At 53.2% G+C, this 20,020-nt stretch overlaps 2 protein-coding genes across 3 annotated transcripts; one reads left to right on the top strand and one right to left on the bottom strand.

Annotated features, from left to right (window-relative positions):
- Nucleotides 1-33: 33 nt before the first annotated feature.
- On the top strand, nt 34-13,707 carry ACOT8 (acyl-CoA thioesterase 8). The gene is made up of 6 exons (XM_004585862.3): nt 34-249; nt 1,073-1,209; nt 8,264-8,489; nt 11,317-11,474; nt 11,992-12,186; nt 13,461-13,707. Exons 1-6 carry the CDS (start codon nt 125-127, stop codon nt 13,577-13,579), a joined length of 960 nt encoding a protein of 319 aa, XP_004585919.1. The 5' UTR covers nt 34-124; the 3' UTR covers nt 13,580-13,707.
- A 152-nt stretch (nt 13,708-13,859) lies between these two features.
- On the bottom strand, nt 13,860-18,934 carry SNX21 (sorting nexin family member 21). 2 transcript variants are annotated; one of them, XM_004585860.3, is made up of 4 exons: nt 18,905-18,934; nt 18,396-18,671; nt 17,929-18,086; nt 13,860-14,701 (listed from the first exon to the last, which is right to left on the bottom strand). In XM_004585860.3, the coding sequence occupies exons 2-4, from the start codon at nt 18,664-18,666 to the stop codon at nt 14,027-14,029; spliced, it is 1,104 nt and encodes a 367-aa protein (XP_004585917.1). In that variant the 5' UTR covers nt 18,667-18,671; nt 18,905-18,934; the 3' UTR covers nt 13,860-14,026. The 2 variants fall into 2 exon arrangements, with proteins under 2 accessions (XP_004585917.1, XP_058535783.1); XM_058679800.1 differs by lacking the exon at nt 18,905-18,934 and having other exon boundaries at nt 14,544-14,701; nt 17,936-18,086; nt 18,396-18,813.
- Between the last annotated feature and the right edge of the window lie 1,086 nt (nt 18,935-20,020).

Below are 20,020 nucleotides of genomic sequence, written 5' to 3' on the forward strand. Positions count from 1 at the left end.
ATCATCAACCGCATCAGGATTTCCGGTAGGTAAAGGGGATCTACCGGAAGCGCAGGCTGCCGGGTAGCTGTGCTGCGAGTCCAGCCCCTGGGCGCTGTACCTGGCCGGGCGGCGAGTGAGCAAGATGTCTCCTGAGACCCCGGAGCACGGGCAGGGCAGCGAGGGCCGCGACGACGCCCCCCGGGATCTTCGTAGCGTCCTGGTCACCAGCGTGCTCAGCCTCGAGCCGCTGGACGAGGATCTCTTCAGGTAGCCGGGGGCGTCTGGCCCGTGCCCCACTTGAGGGTGGAGACTGCTGATCCCGACGGTCGCCGTGGCCCTGGCCGTCGGCTCCGGGGCCGGGATGCAGGCGGAGGTGCATTCAGAGCTGCCCGAGGCTCCCTGCTGGGCACCTGGCCCTTAGCCTGCCTCGCAGGAGCTAGCCCAGAAGGTGCGCACATTGGATCTGCCTTAGCATCTGCACGCGGCTGCTTGCATCTCCACTCGCCAGTTCAGTGTGAGGGGTGCCGGTAGTTCCTCCTCCCAGGATCCCTTAATCCTTCCTTCCACTAAATGTAAATATCTTTCCGAGGTCTAATGGCAGTGCATTGTTAGCTTAAATGCTGGGTGCTGGGCAAACCTTAGAACTCTCTTCAGCCTGGGGCAGTTAGGGGGAATGGGGGGGTAGTTGTGGTCGAGAGGTGGAAGACCTTCAGGACTGCCCAGCCCAGCCCCTAGTGTTCCTTTCAGCTTTTCCCTCACCCTGGCTTCGGGGCGGAGGAGACACTGGACTTGCGATCAAAGGCCAGATGGGGCCATGCCTGGCATCGTGTCAGCTTTGTGAGCTTGCTCAAGTCACTTTGTGTCTCATCCTTGTGCCCCTGGTGTGAAATGAGGAGGTTGATCCTCCTCTCTGCACTTTGTAGAAAACTGTGAGGTCCTATGCCAAGGGCTGTAAAGATATTTGCCAGGCCGGCGGTCTGGCTTTGACTGGATTCAGAAAAAGACCCCCAAGCCCCAATATGGTTAAGTGCTGCTGCACTCAAAATTCAGACGCTAGAGTCCAGTTCTGGCTTTTCTGCTCTCCCCACAGAGGGAGGCATTACTGGGTACCCACCACCCAGCGGCTGTTTGGAGGGCAGATCGTGGGCCAGGCCCTGGTGGCCGCCGCCAAGTCTGTGAGTGAAGACGTTCATGTGCACTCTTTGCACTGCTACTTTGTTCGGGCAGGTAAAGCCCCTTCCCTAATGCCAGCCCTGCTGGGGAGGGCTGGGAGGGCACTGGGGAGACAGTAAAAAAAGATGGAGACAGCAGCAGGGAGTGGGCAATAGATGGAGTGGAGGCCATCTTCCTAGGGAGGTACAGGACAGGACGGCCAAGTCCTTGGAGCACTCGGCCTCTGAGGCGCACCCAACACTTGTTCTCTGACCCATGAAGACACAAGTCTTTTGCGAAACAGACTTTGTGCGGTGCCGTTAGTTCATTCTATTCATACGCTTCTGGTCCGTAACCCTTACGGCAGCATCTGCAAAGAGGTACTGTTACCCGCTAGGGGTTGCCATGTAGGCAGCTTGGACAAAGAATCTGTAGCTCCAAGGACCTGGCCTCAGTCTTGCTTGTAATCTGTCAGACAGCCTTGAGAGAGAATGACTGTCCTGGGCCTTGGTTCACTTCATCTGTAAACACGGTAGCAGCACGTGGCACAGCAGTTACAATGCCACTTGCCACTTGGGACGCCCATGGTCCCGTCAGTCGCCCCAGGCTGGAGTCCCAGCTCCGCTTCCAGTTTTGGCTTCTTGTTCAGGCACACTCTAGGGGTCACTAGGAAATGGAGCCCTATAACCCACATGGAAGACCCAAGTGGAGTTCCTGGCTCCCAGTTCCCAACTTCTGCCTCATCCAGCCCTGAACATTGGGAGAATTTGGTCAGCGAGTCAACAGAAGATTCTCTCTGTCTCTCTTTGTCTTACTGCCTTTCAATCAAAATTTTAAAAATAATAATAGTAATAATGGGGCCCAAGTTATGGCACAACAGGTTAAGCCGTCACTGGTTCAAGTCCCTGCTACTCCACATCCAGCCTAGCTCCCTGATAATACTCCTAGCAAAGCAGTGAAAAATGACCCAAGTGCTTGGCCCCCTGCACCTCCACAGGAGACCCAGATGGAGTGCTGGGATCCTGGCTTTGACCTGGCTGCTGTGGCCATTTGGAAAGTGACCAGCAGATGGATGTTCTCTCTCTGTTACTCTGTTACTCTTTCTGTTAAGTGGCCTCTCAAATCCATAAGAATAAATCTTTTAAAAATGAGAGGGGCAGGACCAGGGACATTTTGTGTATGTTCTGTATGGTGCTTACAGCTCTGGAGTCAAATATAAGGAGTGAGTAATAATATAAAACCTGTGTCCTCTTTATTTTACTTATTAATTAATATCATTTTGTAAAGATTTAGTTATTTTTCTTAGAAAGTCAGATTTGGGACCCGGCACGATAGTGTAGTGGTTAAAGTCCTCGCTTTGAATGCGCCATGTTCCTATATGGGCACTGGTTCTAAACCCAGATGCTCCACTTCCCATCCAGCTCGCTACCTGTGGGCTGGGAAAGCAGTCAAGGCCAGCATAAAGCTTTGGGATCCTGCACCCATGTGGGAGACCTGGAAGAAGCTCCTGGCTCCTGGCTCCTGGCTTCGGATTGGCTCAGCTCCAGCAGTTGTGGCCACTTGGGGAGCAAACCATCGGACGGAAGATCTTCCTTTCTATCTCTCCTTCTCTATGTATATCTGACTTTGTAATAAAAATAAATAAATCTTTAAAAAAAGAAGGAAAGATTTACAGAGAGAAGGAGAGAAAGAAAGATCTTCCATCCACTGTTTCATTCCCCAAGTGGTGACAATGATGATCTAAAGCCAGGAGCCAGGAGCTTCTTCCAGGTCTCCCATGCAGGTACAGGGTCCCAAGGTTTGGAGCCATCCTCTGCTGCTTTCCCAGGCCACAAGCAGGGAGCTGGAAGGGAACTATAGCAGCCGGGATATGAACTGGCACCCATATGGGATCCCTGTGCATGCAAGGCAAGGACTTTGGCCATCAGGCTACTGCACCGGGCCCCTGTGTCTTTTTTTTTTTTTTTTTTTCTTTTTAGAAGGAGGAATGAAAACCTCACTTGCTTCCTCTCTTCGCCCTCACCCCGGAGGCAGGTGCTGCTGGTTGGAAGAGGCTAAACAAACAGTGATGTTTTCTCCTTCATTTTACAAATATATAAACTTTTTTTTGAAAGATTGATTTGTTTACTTGAAAAGCAAAGTTATGTATATATATAGAGAGAGAGAGTGAGAGAGCCCTCCCAACCTCTGGTTTACTCTCCAGATGGCACAGTGGCCAGTGCTGGGCCAGGCCAGAGCCAGGAGCTCATCCACGTCTCCCACGTTGGTCTAGGGGCCCAGGTATTTGGGCCCTCTGCTGCTGCCCTCCCAAGTGCCTTAGCAGGGAGCTGGCTTGGGACTGCAACCCATAGGACATGCCAGCATTGCAGGTGCTGCGTTACCTGCTATGTCACAGTGCCAGCACCCATTTCACAAATATAAAAGTTAGGTAAGCAATGGGGGAATCTCAACTGAACTTGAACTGTGGTTGTGCAACAAGGTGGAGGAATCCACCATGGTGGGAGGGTTTGGGGAGGGGTGGGGAGAACCCAAGTACCTATGAAACTGTGTCACATAATACAATGTAATTAATGAATTAAAAAAAGTGCATTATTCACATGTAAAAAAAAAAAAAAGGTAAGGGGCCCGGCGGCGTGGCTTAGCGGCTAAAGTCCTCACCTTGAAGGCTCCGGGATCCCATATGGGCGCCAGTTCTAATCCCGGCAGCTCCACTTCCCATCCAGCTCCCTGCTTGTGGCCTGGGAAAGCAGTCGAGGACGGCCCAATGCATTGGGACACTGCACCCATGTGGGAGACCTGGAAGAGGTTCCTGGTTCCCGGCATCGGATTGGCGCGCACCGGCCCGTTGCGGCTCACTTGGGGAGTGAATCATCGGACGGAAGATCTTCCTCTCTGTCTCTCCTCCTCTCTGTATATCTGACTTTGTAATAAAAATAAATCTTTAAAAAAAAGGGTTAGGTAAGAAATACAGTTTTCATGTTATCCCATGTCCCTCATTCCCCACTGTTTCTGCATTGCCTATCCTGACAGCCGTTGTTAATAACGCACTTGAATCCTTACCATGGATCCTTAGCATGGCTCCAAACTTTACACTAGTTGGAAGTAAATCTGTACTTGATTTACTTGGTTTGGTTGTACCTGCCCAAAGTCCTAGCTTTTGTATGTTGTAACCCTAACCTATTTTAATAGTTGGATATTTTTTTCTTTTTTTTTTTTTTTTTTTGCGGGGGCTTTATTCAATCAGTTTGAATTCATTCTGTTGATAGAATTCTATTAATCTTTTAAAATTATTTTTAAAATTTTTACTGCAAAGTCAGTTATACAGAGAGGAGGAGAGACAGAGAGGAAGATTTTCTGTTCGATGGTTTATACCCCAAGTGACCACAACGGCTAGTACTGTGCCGATATGAAGCCAGGAGCCAGGAGCCTCCTCCAGATCTCCCACATGGTACAGGATCCCAAGTTTCTGGGCCGTGCTTGACTGCATTCCTAGGCCACAGGCGGGGAGCAGGATGGGAAGCAGGGCCGCCAGGACATGAACTGGCATCCATATAGGATCCCGGTGCGGGCAAGGCAAGGATTTAGCCACTAGGCTACTGTGCTGAGCCCTCTATGAATCTTTACAGGTAAAACATCTGGTGCAGCTCAGGCTAGTATGTTACTGGTTTTCTACAGTTTTGTAAAAATTCTTTTAATTTGAAGGCACAATGAAGCTACACTTACAGCCCTCCCCCAGTCACTACTAACGCTCCAAATGCCTGCAAATGTGTGCATGCTCTGGCTTGATTTTTTTTATTTTTAAAATACAACATTTCAAAAAAGAGTTTATTTCTTTACTTGAAAGAGTGGCAGAGAGATGGAGAAAGAGATCTTTCAGTGTGGGCTTAATTCCCAGATAGTCACAATAGTAAGGGCTGGGCCAGGCTGCAGCTGGGAGCCTGGAGCGCCATCCAGGTCTCTTGCATGCCGTGTTCCATTAACATTAACAGGAAGCCAGATCAGAGGTGCAGTAGCCAGGACTGCATCTCACCAATGAGAGATGCTGGTGTGGCGGACACGGGCATGACCACAGGCTGGCCAGCAGGGTTCGTTTTAGCAGGCAACTGGAATTGGGAGCGGAGCTGGGACTCCAGCCCCAGCACTCTGACGTGGGAAGTTGACGTCCACTTCCCTTCCAGCTCCCTGCCTGTGGTCTGAGAAAGCAGTCAAGGACAGGCCAAAGACTCAGGACCCTGCACCTGTGTGGGAGACCCAAAAGAGGCTCCTGGCTCCTGGCTTTGGATCAGTTCAGCTCCGGCCATTGCGGCCACTTGGGGATTGAACCATTGGACAGATCTTCCTTTCTGTCTCTGCTCCTCTCTGTGTATCTGCCTTTCCAATTAATAAATAAATTAGTTAATTAATTTGGAAACAGAGAGAGATAGTGTTCCTGTCCTCTGGTCACTCCCTCTGGCTTGTGCCAGAGCCCCTCCGCAGGCCTCCCTTAGAGTGACAGGAACCCAGTCACTGCCATCAAGGCTGCATTCTAGGGGCAGCATTGGCAGAGAGCTGGAGCCGGGAGCTAAAGCAGTGTGCAGAAGCCAGGCAGATCCCAGGTACCCTGAGATGGGACATGGGCATCTGAACTGTTGGACAAATGCCTGCCCTTCCCCAACTTAAAGGTCATGGTTCACCTTATTATGTATTCTAGATTCAAGCAACATTCCATTCTTTAAATGGAATAATAGAATAAATGGTTACTCTCCTTGTAAAGCCAGGAGAGAGAGACAGAACAATGGAAAAATAACTGATAGCTTGGCATGCCTTTTGTGTGAGGATGGGACCTGTGTTAGTGTGCCAGCTGAAAGTGGCCTATTTGGGAAATTTTGCTTTTATCTCTCATTTATCCTGGCACTTTAAAATGTTTATTTGTTTGAAAGGCAGAGAAAGAAAGAGGTCTTTCATCTGCTGTCTCACTCCCCAAATGCCAGCAAGAGCCGGGGCTGGGTAAGGCTGAAGCCGGGACCTCAGCACTCAGCCTGAGTGTGCCATGTGGAGTGGCAGGAACTTAAGTACAGGAGCCATCACCTGCTCCCTCCCAGGGTGGACATTAGCAGGAAGCTGGAGTCTGAACTGGAGCCAGGACTTGAGCTGAGGCACTGAGGCTCTCTGACTGTATAGTTGCAGCTGACTCAAGCAGCATGTTCATGCTGTGGCAAGTATCTGACCCTTTCCTGGTATATGGAAAGAGCAGATGACAGTCTCAGTTTATGACTTACAAAATGGAGGCATAGGTGACTCCATTTCGGTATTTACCTTGGTTATTTGGGGCCCTTTGTTGGAGCTTAGTCTGAAGCAGTGGCCCCCTTGTCATGTGGATTTTGCGGTAAACCTGAGCTGTGGGTGTTTCACCCACCACACTCACCTAAGGACACTAGGACTTGATGAGGTTTTATTCCCAGTCAATTCCAGCCATGCTTGGGAAGGCAGAGGCAGTTTGAACTTGGGTCTGGATGTCTCCAAGTGCCAGACTCTTTGCCACTTCTCTGCTTCTCTTTTTCGTTCCTGAGAGAGCTGTCAGGTTGCTCTTCTGATGTTCTGGGGGAAGGATCCTCTTCCCTGGAGATTCTCCACCCAGGGGCAGCATGAAGTGAACCGTGCCCAGGCGACCTCTGCAGAAGTAACCATTCATAAGTTGTGTCCCTGATTGCCTCTTGAAAGGCTGCAAGACAGCCGAAAAGGATTGGCAGCTGCTTCAGGACCTTTATCATAATAAAAGTCAGAATAGGCTGACAGTAACAGGAAATTGGGGGAAATGAGCATATCAGCAAACTAAGGTAAAGCAGTGGTCCAGTTTTATACATTTACATACACACACACAAAATATATATATATATATATGTGTATATATATATGTGTGTATATATATATATATAAGTTGTCGAGCCTATGAATATATCTGTTTTTATTTGAAAGAGAAAGTTATAGAAAGAAGAGGGAGAGAGAATCTACCATCTTGGTTCACTCCCCACCCCAAACGGCCGCAACAGCTGGAAAGCCAGTCTGAGGCCAGGAGCTTTTTCTGGGTCTCCCACATGCATGCAGGGTGCCAAGGACTTGGGCCTTTCCCTACTGCTTCCCTAGGCCATTAGCAGGAAGCTGCATTGGAAGCAGAGCAGCCAGGACACAAACCAGTAGCGTGAATGAGATGTCGGTGCTTGCAGTGGAGGATTAGCTGGCCCCTGTCTGCTCTGTTCTAGTGAAAGTTTGCAGCAGTAGGTTGGGAACTCCATCACAGTGAAAGGGACATCGAAGTGCTGCAGCTCTTCAATCCTCTTGGGCAATTTGTATTTTAGCAATAACCCAAGGATTTGTTTAGAGCGTGTAAATTTCTTAAAAAGATTTATTTATTTTTATTGCAAAGTCAGATAAATATAGAGAGGAGGAGAGACAGAAAGGAAGATCTTCCATCCGATGATACACTTCCCAAGTGACCGCAATGGCTGGTGCTGTGCCGATCCAAAGCCAAGAGCCCAGATCCTCTTCCAGGTCTCCCACGCGGGTGCAGGGTCCCAAGGCTCTGGGCCGTCCTCAGCTGCTTTCCCAGGCCGCAAGCAGGGAGCTGGATGGGAAGTGGGGCTGTCGGAATTAGAACCGGCGCCCATATGGGATCCCGGCGCGTTCAAGGTGAGGACTTTAGCCGCTAGGCAACAGTGCCGGGCCCGAATTTTGTTTTTTAAAAATTTATTCTGGGTAAATAAATAGTAAGTAGCCTAGTGGCTAAAGTCCTTGCCTTGCATGCGCTGGGATCCAGTATGGGTGCTGGTTTAGTATCCTGGCTGCTCCACTTCCCATCTAGCTCCCTGATTTATCCTGGGAAAGCAGTGGAGGATGGCTCAAGACCTTGGGATCCTGCACCCCTGTGGGAAACCTGGAAGAGACTCCTGGCTTTGGGTGGGCTCAGCTCTGGCTGTTGTGACTATTTGGAAAGTGAATCAACAGATGGACGATCTTTGTCTCCCCTTCTCTCTGTAAATTTGCCTTTCCAATGAAAATAAATAAATCTTTAAAAGGATAGGAGGATGTGTTGATGACAGACAGGGCCTGTGGGGCCTGCTCAGGCTCCCCTTGTCCCTTGTATCCATTGCAGGCGACCCGAAGGTGCCAGTGCTGTACCAGGTGGAGCGGACGCGGACGGGGGCGAGCTTCTCCGTGCGCTCCGTGAAGGCCGTGCAGCATGGGAAGCCCATCTTCATCTTCCAGGCCTCCTTCCAGCGGACGCAGCCCAGCCCCGTGCAGCACCAGTTCTCCATGCCCATTGTGCCCCCACCGGAAGAGTTGCCTGACTATGATTCCTTCATTGGCCAATATTTAAGGTGAGAGACCTGGTCGTCCCAGGGCAGGGTTGTCACACTTTGCTGGCCACCTGATAGTGGCTGGTAGAATCCTCTAGGGGTGGGGACAGCTGGCTGATGAGCCATAGAAGGTCCACAAAAGCAGCTGTCTGGTCTGGCCCTGCCAAAGCAGGTAGAGGCAGGACGTGAAATTCCACACATCTGGAGCAGGTTAATGTTTAACTTGGTTGTCTTGTAGGGCCTGTGAATGAAATTGTAAATGCCTAAAAGACCCTTCACAGAAAAAAAGTTCTGCAGCCCTGCTAGAGGGTCTCAACTAGCAATTTAAAAACATAGACTGGGAGGAGCATATTGGAGTGTGTAAGACTCCCTCTGTATGTGTGTGTGTTGTGTGTGTGTGTGTGTGTGTGTGTGTGTGTGTGTGTTAGGTCATGATATATGCCAGGCTTATATTCAGTCTGTACAGGCACTGTGACAGCTTGACTAGGTGTCACCTATTGAAATCTGTCCTAACCAGGGGGCACAGCCCTCTCTTGTGTCCTTTGTGTGACCCCCTCCTTCCTTCAGGCCCACAGCTCGGCTGAGATGCTTCAGACTCTGCCCTAGGGCTCTGGTCTGCATCTGAGTGGTCACTGCCTTTGCCTTGTTGCATGTTGAATAGTTTGCCTGTCACCCGGTACTCCAGTCAATAAAGTTTGAAGAGCGCTGGTGTGAGAGCAAAGAGCTCTGGGTCCATCTGCAGGACAGACGCATGGATTCTGGCCAGGCTGTGCCTCTAGTGCCCACCTGCTGTGGAACTTAGACCAAATCCCCCACCCTCAAATTCTAATTTTTTCATTATAAATGTGGGAATGGTCATTTCCACTCTGCCTACTTCCCAGGGCGGAAAGCCTGCATGATCAGGAGGAGTAGATGCAGCTAAGTGGGGTGGGACCAAGCCGGATGTGGGAGCAAGAAAGGCCTGAATTTAAACAAAGACTCTGTCCTTAATAGCTGTGTCAGTTTGGGCCAGGAGCTATCCTACCCTGAGATGGTACCCTGTTATAAGATGATGCTAATAGTTCCTACCTCATGAGCCTGCTGTATACTTGGTAGCTGCTTGAAAAGTGTAGTTAGACCACTGTTAACAGAGAGGAGCAAGCACTGGGCCTGGTGTCTGGCTGGAATCAACAGCTGATGCAAGGAAAATACCACTGTTAAGGAACCTTGAGTTTAGATCTGTGCTGTTGAGTAAGGCAGCTGCTAGCCATGGTGGTTATATTAAATTCATTAAAATGAAAGGGGCAGCGTTGCGGTTCAGGCCTTGCATACTGGAGTGCTGGTTCAAGTCCCTGCTGCTGCACTTCCCACCCAGGCTGCTTGCTAATGTGGCTGGGAAGGCAACAACAGCAGGGCCAAGTGCTTGGACCCCTGCCGTCTATCTGGGAGACCAGAACTGAGTTCTTGGTTCCTGGCGTCAGCCTTACCCAGCCCTGTCTGTCATGGCTATGACCAGTGGATGAAAGGGTTTATTCCCAGTTGCTTGGCCTCCCTCCCTCCTCCTTCTCCCCTTCTCTCCTCTCCCTCTCCTATTTCCTCTCTGTCACTTTGCCTTCCAATAAGTAATTTTATTTTTCAAGCAGAGTTTTATTAGGGGAGAGTTTGCTGGACTACCCCCTGGTGGGGGACAGACCACTTACTTCCACTTGACAGGGTTACTGCCTGCATGAGGGAAATAATTTTTTTTTCCAGATGTATTTATTTACTTGAAAGACAGAAACTGAGAAAGAGGAAGGGGGCCAGAACTATTACTGGTTTACTCCTGAAATGGCTGCCATGGCCAGGGGTGGGCCAAGCTGAAGCCAGGAACCTGGAACAACATGCGGGTCTCCCACTCGGATAGCAGAGGCACCCAAGTGCTTGGGCCATCTCCTGCTGTTCCCCAGGCACATTAGCAGGAAACTGGATCAGAAGCAGAGCAGCCAGGACTCAAATTGGCACCTGTAGGGTATGTCGGTCTTGCAGGTAACAATGCAGCTGGTGCCACAATCCCAGCTTCAAATAAATCTGTTATTAAAAATGAATTAATTTTCGCTTCTTGGCCTTTTGGCTAAGATCAGTGTAAAAATGAATTAATTGGGCTCGGTGAGATAGCTCAAAGGCTAAATCCTCACCTCACAAGCACAGGGATTCCATTTGGTGCTCAGTAGTTTTAAGTGCTGGATAGTGATTATCAGATTGGACACACTGATGAACATCCTTCAGCAGGGCCTGTTCAGTTCACATGGCCTGTGCCCCTGGGGGAGGAGTGGAAATGGCAAGCCCTGAGAGCCTGGTGGGTGGTCACTGCTGTCCCTGGAGGTGGAGGGCTTCACAATGCTCTCTGCTGGTGAGTCCCCCAAATCCGGCAGCGGTGGTTACAAGTTAAAATTCTGCCTCTGCACTCTGAGCAAGCTGCCTAGGCTCTCTGGACTCATTTCAGGTATCAAAAGGTAGTGATAATAGTTCCTCTCTCACAGGGTTGTTTTGAGCAATGAGTTGAGTGTGCAGTGCTTGAAACTCCACATGTGGTCATGTGTGCTCATACGATGTTGGGCTTGTGTACGTGATCGTGTGTGTGTTAGGATGTGGGTTACTGTCACTGTCCGGCCTGGACAGATGGGAAAGCAGGTCCAGGGAGATGGCCAGCATACACAATACCACGTGGCTCCTCAGTGGCAAGGAAAGGATGCCCACACTTCACTCCTCTGCTGCCACAACAGGAGGGGAGCTCTGGGGGCAGCAGAAGTCCCTCTGGAAGAATGAGGGGTGGTCACAAGAGGCTCGCCCTCTCCTGAGGTCTCCTTGATCCTTTCCCTTTGACTTTCAGTGACCCTAACCTCCAAAAGAAGTACCGAGTGGGGCAGAACCGAATCGCTGCCAAGGAGGTGCCCATTGAGATCAAGCTGGTAAACCCACCCTCCCAGAACCAGCTACAAAAAATGGAACCCAAACAGATGTTCTGGGTGCGGGCCCGGGGCTACATTGGTAAGAAGACCCCAGTCACTGTGGGCACACACTCTGCAGAGGCCCAGGCCTGCCACCCGCTTGCCCTGTGCGACCTTGGGCGCGTTGCCTCTGCTCTGGGCCTTTCTCATCTGCATGATGGGGTGGTTGGCTCAGCTCCACACCAGGGCACTGTCAGCCCCTCTGCATAGGAAAAAAGAGGAGATGGCTGAACTTCAACAGAGGATTCTCTTGGAAGGCAGGGCATCTTGTTCTTTCCCCGCTTTGCACCAACTGCAAGGTGCCTGTTGTGCAGACTGGAAGATTCGCCCGCCTGCCTGGTCCTAGGGCAGGAGACTTGGGGGATGAAGCCTGGTTTTTTGTCCTCGCTGACCCCAGCCCATGTCTCCCCTGCACCTCCTTTGTCCGATCACACACACAGCTTGGGCAGCAGCTGATCTATACATCTGTGCGTGGATGTCCCTTTCTGCCCCACCCCCGTAGGTCCTGAGCTGTAAGGCCAGGAGCCCAGGGCTGACCTGGCTGGAACCTGTTGCAGGGGAGGGCGACATGAAGATGCACTGCTGTGTGGCTGCCTACATCTCAGACTATGCCTTTCTGGGCACGGCGCTGCTGCCTCACCACAGACAGCATAAGGTGCACTTCTTGGTCTCGCTGGACCACTCCATGTGGTTCCACGCCCCTTTCCGAGCCGACCACTGGATGCTGTATGAGTGCGAGAGCCCCTGGGCGGGTGAGTACAGGCCAGGGGCACAAGGGTGCTGACCTCAGGGTGGAGAGAGCCCGCTCTCCTGGGGGGTGTTGCCTCCTCCCAGTTCCTCTGGGGCTCTGCATGGGTCACTTCCTCTCCTGGGGTCACTTAGCTCACAAGTCCTCTCACATGCTGAGAAGATGATTCACTTGCTCAGAGACCCAGGTCCAGTAAAGAGAAACTCCAGGGTCTCCAGATGGACTCAGCAGCTCTTGGCTCCCCTCGGAGTTTTCCCAACTAAGCAAGTAGGGTGCAAACCTGATAGCTCAGCAGCCTGCTACTTGAGGGAGCTTTGTTCAAATAGATTCTGACTCCACCCTGCCACAATTCTGACTCAGCGGGTGGTGGATGACACCCCGGAAACTACTCACACAGAGTGCCCTAAGTGATCTGATGAGCACATTGAGAGCAGTCACTGGTCCCGAAGGGCTTCGCGGCTCTGTGCTGTGTCAGAACCCTGCTTCTTTCCAAGGAAGTATGTTTTCAGAGGAGCTGCCTTGCTGTGTAAAACTGGGACAGCACGTAAGGGACTCTGTGCCCAGGGAAGGGGTTCACTGGAGAACCAACAAAATACACAAACCTCAAGTCAGGACCCTGGGGCTCAGGTCAGCCCGCCTGTCAGGGCCCGAGCTCCTGGGCCTCTCTGGACTTCAGTGTCTTGTCTAGAAAACAGAACAAATGAAGCCAGATTTACACTGCTCCCATGAGAGCCCAGTGAATCCTGCCCCGTGGGAGGGAAACCCGCACTTTTCTGAACAAGCAACATCACACTCAGGAAGAACGTCCATGTGGAGAGAGGGAGACCACGTCTCGTGGCCTCAGTGTCACCGCTCTGAGCCCCCTCATCAAGTCCTGCTTGGTGGCAGTGGGGAAGATGTTCAGGAACTGCCAACCTGGAGGCCCTGGCTTGATTGGTCACAAGGGAACTGATGGGTTTCCTAACCCAGTGGGCCAGAGGTATAGCAGATCTGCTGGGCTGAGCCATTACAGGGGACTGTTCTCAGAGCTCTTCCCTCTGATCTGAGCAAGAGAGCAGGTTGGTGAGTACACTTTAAGATTACTAAGTGGATTTCTTGTGGGAGGAGCTGCCCCGTCAGTGACTGTCCAGTAGGCTCATAAAGGGTTACCTGGAGATTCAGAGCAGCCCAAGGCCTTGTGCAGGGCAGCCCCTGCTCAGGCTAGAGCCTCAGCAAGAAGTGCCACTGGCTGTGCTGCAACACAGAGCAGCCCTTTCTTACGCTTCTCCTCACCCACAGGTGGCTCCCGGGGGCTGGTCCATGGGCGGCTGTGGCGTCAGGACGGGGTCCTGGCTGTCACCTGTGCCCAGGAGGGTGTGATCCGAGCGAAGCCCCGGGTCTCACAGAGCAAGCTATAGCCAGAGATACCAGCTTGGCCTGGGCCTCCCACGACCTCCTTCCCACCTGTGTTCCTGATTCTGGAGTTACAGTCGAGGGCGGAGCCTTCTGGTCCCCCCACATCCAATAAAGAGACTGATACCAATGGAGTGGCCTTTAATTCCCTGGGCCAGAGCTGCGGCCCTCCCTCCGTCCTCACCTTCAGGATCCTGGGGGCAGAGACCCTAGGCCTGCATCCAGGCTCCTTTGCTGGCCGCAGCCCCTTCAGAGGCTGTGTGTGAGATGCCATCTCAGGGCCACCTCAGCTGAACCTTGTTCTGAAAGCAGTCTCCTCACTGTGCCACCCTATCTCTTTGTGGAATTTTTAGGGTCCCCCAAACACCTACAGCCTCCCAGCTATTCTCTGTGTCTACAACACAATCTTCCCCCTGCCATTTGAGAGTACTGACCCTCAGCCTAAGCCAGGGTTAGTCCAGTACCTCCTTGATGAGCAGTTCTTTGAGGCTGGGGGGTGGCATGGGTGTAAGGCCTGCCTCCTGCAGGCCCTGGAGCCGGGCCTCTGATTGACGCTTGTCTAGGCCAAGGCGCCAGGAGAGCCGGACGTGGGCCTCCAGAAAGGGTGCCAGGAAAGGGTGGAGGTTCTTGTCTCCCAGCAGCTGCAGGGCTCTCTCACAACAGGCCCGGGCCTCCCCAGGATCCTCCAGCTCTTGGTGGCACACAGCCAGTCCAGCAAGGGTCAGCAGGGGCCGATCTGGGCCAGAGGGGTTGCCCAGTTGGGCCTGCAGCTGCCAGGCATTGGTCCAGAGTGCCAGAGCCTCGCGATAAAGACCCGTGCAGGTGAGGCTCTGTGCCCGGCGCAGCTCTGGCAGCACGAAGAAGTCCTGTAGGTCTGGGGCATGGCACAGCTCTGGCACTGCCTGCAGGTGGCCCAGAAACTGCTCAAAGGCCCGGCTGCGGCGGGCGATGGTCTCGGCAGTAAAATTCCGGCGCAGGCGCTTCCGGGGGAAGGAGATAGCAGCCATGGGGGCCCGGAACTGCCGCTGCAGGTTTCGGTGGAGTCGCTCAAAGTCTGAGTAGCGGCGAGAGATCTGGGCCGGCTGGCGGTCTGGTGGCCCTGGGCCGGTCACGGTGAGGGTGTAGAGCTGTGCGGAGGGTGGGAGTCAGGGAAGGGACACCTGTGCACTGGCCCCCTTGCCCGCGCACCTCTCACACCTCCAGTGCTGCTCCCTCATCGCTGCCCTTCACCCCTGGCACTGAACCCAGGAAAGCGGGAGCCCATGGCCTTCTTACCTGAGACTCGGCTGAAATGACCCAGGCTCAAGGCAGCACAGGGAAAGAAAGACAGAGGTGAGCTTTAGCAGCCCCGCTGGCCCTTGCACCCTTTCTGGGGAGTACGCTTTTCTCACAGGCTAGTTGGTGAGCTGAAACTCTGGCCCTGGAGGTGCTGGCCTTTAGGACCAGCTTGGAGCTCTGGTCCCTGCTGGATACAGCCCCCTCCCTCTCCCCTGATCCCTGGCCTGGATGTTCCATGCTAGATAGGTTTTGAGACAGCCCGAAGGCAGAAACTGGGAGAAGTTGATTGCTCTAGGATTACAGTTCCAAGCCGGGTCAGCCATTCCCTCCCTGCATAGCCCCGGACAAGGCCATCCCTCCCTGAGCCTGCTTCTGTCTCCAGTGAATGAATTGTTGGTCTAACAGGGGATGGCTGTGGGACCAAGGCCTTTCACTTGTCCACATGAGAGTGTGTGGAAGGAGACGGGAGGGGGTTCTCCTTTTAAGTTTTTTTTTTTTTTTTTTTCAATTTTTCTGACTACAGAGTGAGATCTCAGTTTGGTTTAAAAAAAAAGCACTTCTTTAACACTTCTCGCCTCCACATTTAGAAAGGAGCCAGAGGGAGAATCTCAGGTCAGCCTCGTTGGCAGGACAGCTTCCAGGCAGCGTTTGGTGGCACTGCGTCACCTCCACTCTTACTGTTGGGGCAAGAGAGGCTTTCTGAATGCAGTCCTGGCTTTTCACCTTACTAGAGGGAAAGAAGAGAGGAAAAATGGGAAGCAAAGGCTGTAGGAACGGTGGTACTAGAAGGGTGAGCAATCTTTCCTGCCAGGGGTCACACTACTGTTTATAATGTCATCCACAGACTACCGGAAATGATCCACGTAAAAACTAGCCTGCTATAGATGTATTAAATTTCGAGTCCCGCCTGTGGTTGCCTTGGCAGGGCCAGACCAGGTGATTTTCTGGGCCTTCTACAGCCCCCTGGCTGGGCATCCCCGCCCCTGCCTGGAATGAGGTTTGAGAAACACTGAGCCAGCGAGCTTCATCCCCAGATCAGAGACCTTGAGTGTGGACGAGTCTAATGATGCTTGAGAGGGCGGTTAGCCGGCTTCAACACCGCCTTTCCTGTCGCATCTTCTCTATGACACTGCCAGTGTTCCTCCCATCAGATCTGTCTGTTCTGTCCTTCGCTTGATTTGCTGTGTACATTTTCATATTAGGATTAAAAAGTTGAACGACACAGAAGTTTATTTTACTCTCATGTAGCTCTTTGTTCCCAAAACATATTGTCTGCCAAACTTTTTTTTTTTTGAAGTGGGAAAAACAGTTATCAACAGCCCTCTAACAAACCAGTTGTCTTCAGGATTCACTTCTGGAGTTACTGGTCTATAATAACCTCTGTGTTCATCTAACGTTCATGTATTGAGAGAGCGAGTAAGAGCCCCTTAGCCATCTCCCTTTCCAGAGGCCCACAGTGACGCCAGGGACCGGGCACTGTCCCTGGGTCTCCCGCATGCCTGGGGAGAGCCCAGTCACTTGAGCCATCACTGTTGCTTCCCAGGGTTATATTAGCAGGAACTTGGAACCCAGAGCCAAAGCCGGGACTCCAATCCAGGGACCACAGTGTGGGACATGGTGCCCTAGCTGGTGTTTTAACCAAAAGGCTAAATATCCCAAAGCTTTTACTTTTACTTTCGATTTTTTCTTTTCTTTCTTTTTTTTGTGACAAAAACCCATTGTGTATTTATTATCTAATCCTTGTAATGTCCCGCTAAGAGAAAATAATGATAGCAGTTGCATTCATTCAGCACTTAACCCATGCCTCCTGCCATACCAAGCACTTTTCTGTCCATGATTTCCCTTAACCATCACACCAGCTTTGCAAGGAGGTGTCCTTATCTGTCATAGCTGAGGAAGCAGGCTCAGAGTGGGTTAAGGATTCGGAGACTTGGCCTCAGTCACACAGCCCAAAAGTGGCCCAGCTGCAATTTAACTGTTTGATGTGATTCCCCAGGGGAAGATTTCTGGACTCTTGTTGTGGGAGACTGCCATATCCCCTCTGAGTACCCAGAGCCACCCCCACTGCTGCCTGCCTCCAAGCTGCACCTCCTCGGTGTCCCGGCCAGGGCTCTGGGAGTCATGCCATCGGGAAATCAGCCTCGCCCCATCTGGAGTGGTTACCCCGTGGGCGGGGCCCTGGCTAGTAACAGAGATGGGTGGAGAGGCTCCCTTCCTGCTGCTGCCGCAAAAATACAGAGGAAGGGAGTGCAAGCCGGTTTGGCTTAAGTGCAGGCCTGGCTGGGAGTAGGGCCCAGCACATCTTAGCGCTCCATAGCAGGGAAAAGGGGCGCTCCAAGGCCCTCCCCCCACACTGCTCTTCACCAGCCAGTCCCCACCAGCTTCCTGCTGTATGTAGTTCTTGAGACAAGAAAGTTGTGTAGAGCGTGGGTGCTCCCGGATGGACTCAGCTGCGTTACCAGAAAGCCAGCCTGCCTGAGGTGCCAGACACTTTAAACCCCAAGTAACGTAAGGACCATTTTATTGAGTGCTTGATGGTGCCAGGGCCCTTGGGGGTGTCAGGTACATGGTATGCATTGCTGTTTTCTACATGAGCCCCGTTGAGGAAACCAAGGCACCATGGGTGCACCTCGTCCCGGGCAGGGCAGAGGTGGGGGTAACAGAGCAGTGAGTGCGGTGGGAGTCAAGGTTAGGCTGGATCCACATCCCATTTCCTCACCACCACTGCATGGCACTGGGGTCTGGAATCTGACCCTGACTGTATCTTGCATCTTGAAATTTGCAAAAACCCTGGGAGGTAGGAGCATGCAGGCAAACCAGTTCTCTCCATCTCAAAACCAGAATGGGCCAGGCCTCAAAGCTTTACTGCATCTCAGAGAAACTAAGTCATTCCCCTGAAGACTGGCTCACGTCCCATTCTCTTTCTGGCCTTACTTTCTCCATCTGTAAAACGGGACAGCCATTTGCATCACAGCCAAACAACTGGCTCTTGCCACCACCGGGTTAGAAAAGCGCCTCACTGCCTTGGCTAGACTTGCAGAGGGGACAGCCCAGGGACTCCTGGACCCTCACTCACCACGTACTTGGAGGGTGGGTCCTTGACCACGTTGGCGCTGGTCACCTCAAAGAGCAGTCGCTGGGGAACCAAGGTGTTCCGAGACTTCTTCCAGAAATCCTGCAACTGCTTGGCCAGATGCTGACCAGTCCGCTGGCCATCAGCTGGGAGGCTGCGATCTGCACAAGCACGTGATGGGGCCCTGAGCTCAGACCCTTATTGACTGAGATGCAAACAGGGTCAGCGAGGCCAGTCTGTGCTAAATGCCACCACACCGTCCCCCAACCTCAGGAGCCCGTCACTACCCGGCTGCGTCCCGGGACCTCGTGTTTAATGCCCACCCTGCGACAGGAAAACTTGGCTCCAAGGGACGTTGTGACTCCAAAGGTCACACAGCCAACCGGCTGCCCTGGATTCGCCTGGGTGCCGCACACCCTTGGGCGGTGGAGGCCTATAGTGGGATCCCGCCTCCGTCCCAGCTCACTCGCCTGCGTCTTCTCCTGATGCCTCGTCCCCGGGAGCTAGCGGGTCGGCGATGGCCTCCTCATCCTCGTCCTCGTCGTCGTCGTTGTCGTCGTCGTCCTCGGCGCTGGTGAAGCTAAGGGTGCCGCTGAGGCGGGACGACAGGCCCTCGGCGTCGTCGTCCTCCAGCTCCGAGCTCTCCGGGAACTGCTCGGCCTCGGGGCCGGCCGCTGCCTCCCCGCCGGGGCCGTCGCCGGCGAGGACGTGCCGCAGCCGGTGCAGGAGCCTCGAGGCCATGGCACCTGAGGGACAGCTCGCAATTCTGGGGTCTCGGCCCTGGCGGGCGGAGGGGGCGGGTCCCGGGCCAGGGGGAGGGCGCGCGGCGGCCACACCCCCTCTACTCGCGGGGTGGGGGGATCCTGCGACCCACGCAGTGTCGCCTTCTCCCACCCACGCAGTTTAGGGCTGCTTTCCTTTTGGGAGAGGTCAAGGATCCCCCCCGGCCTGTCTGTGCTTCCCTTCCGCGCGCTTCTACCTCCGGCGTCCCGCGGTGCCCTCTGGGGGCTGGCCGCTCCCTGGGGGTCGCTGGCGCAGCACCCCTCGGGTGCCCAGCGGCTCCGCGAGGCTGCCGGGCTCAGGCGGGCTCCACCGGGCCCAGGCCTCTTGGAGCTCCGCTCCGGCCGCTTCCTGACGCCGCCCCGCCTCCAGCCCCGCCCGTTCCCCGGAGCCGCCCCGAGAATCCCGGGCCGTTGGCTTCCAGGCAGGACTAGGGAATCTTGGGTCATCCTGAGAGAGTCCCAGGCCGCGCCCCCTCCTGACTTCCCAACCGCAGTTCGGAACTTCATGCCAGCTCCAATCCATCCCCTACCCCATCTTGTTCCGTGTTTGAACCCAGTGCTCTGGAAAATGTACATAAAGTGACTGTGCGATATTGGGGAAGCCCATTTCTTCAGTGAGGAAATTGAGGCCAAAAAGACGCGTGATGTGAGCGGGATTGGGAACTCTCAGAGCGGGGTGGGGGGGTGGGGGGGTGGGGAGGGAAGGAGACTCCAAGTTTTGCTGCTGTCTTAACCGCAGGGCAGCGCCTGGCATAGGATGCAGCTGACAAAGTGATCTGTGACACTCCCTGCCACCGGCCTGGTGACCGCTTCCCAGCTCTGTGATTGCTTAGGTTAAGAACCCGTGATAGGAATCTTTCCTGATGGAGAGCTGGCGTCAGCCCCCAGCGGGGCAGGTTCCTCTAGTTATACAGTAGAAGAGATATCAGCAATCTTCAGAAAGTCTGTGGAAAATTCATCTTACAAAGCCATTACGCATGGGTTTAAAAAATGTTAGCACCAAAACAAACTTACCTTTTAATTCAATCCCCACAAACCTTTGCATGTGCGCTGCTAGAATCTCAGACAGTCACACCTACCCTGTCTGCCAGACTAGGAAGCGAGGGGCCAGGAAACACTGTAGTGGGGAAGCAAACCCCATCCCCTGTGTCCTCCCTCCATCATCTTTGTGTGTCCTCCACCCTGCCCCAGCACGTCCTGTGCCGCCCCAGTCCCTGCCTGCTTAGCATCCAGGGCAGGGGGATCTTCTTGGCTAACCACCGTCCATATTATAGGGGCAACCTGATTTCCCAAGACCAGGCTCTGGGAGACAG

The sequence above is a fragment of the Ochotona princeps genome, chromosome 22 (assembly GCF_030435755.1).
Source record: "Ochotona princeps isolate mOchPri1 chromosome 22, mOchPri1.hap1, whole genome shotgun sequence".
NCBI classification, from domain to species: Eukaryota; Metazoa; Chordata; class Mammalia; order Lagomorpha; family Ochotonidae; genus Ochotona; species Ochotona princeps.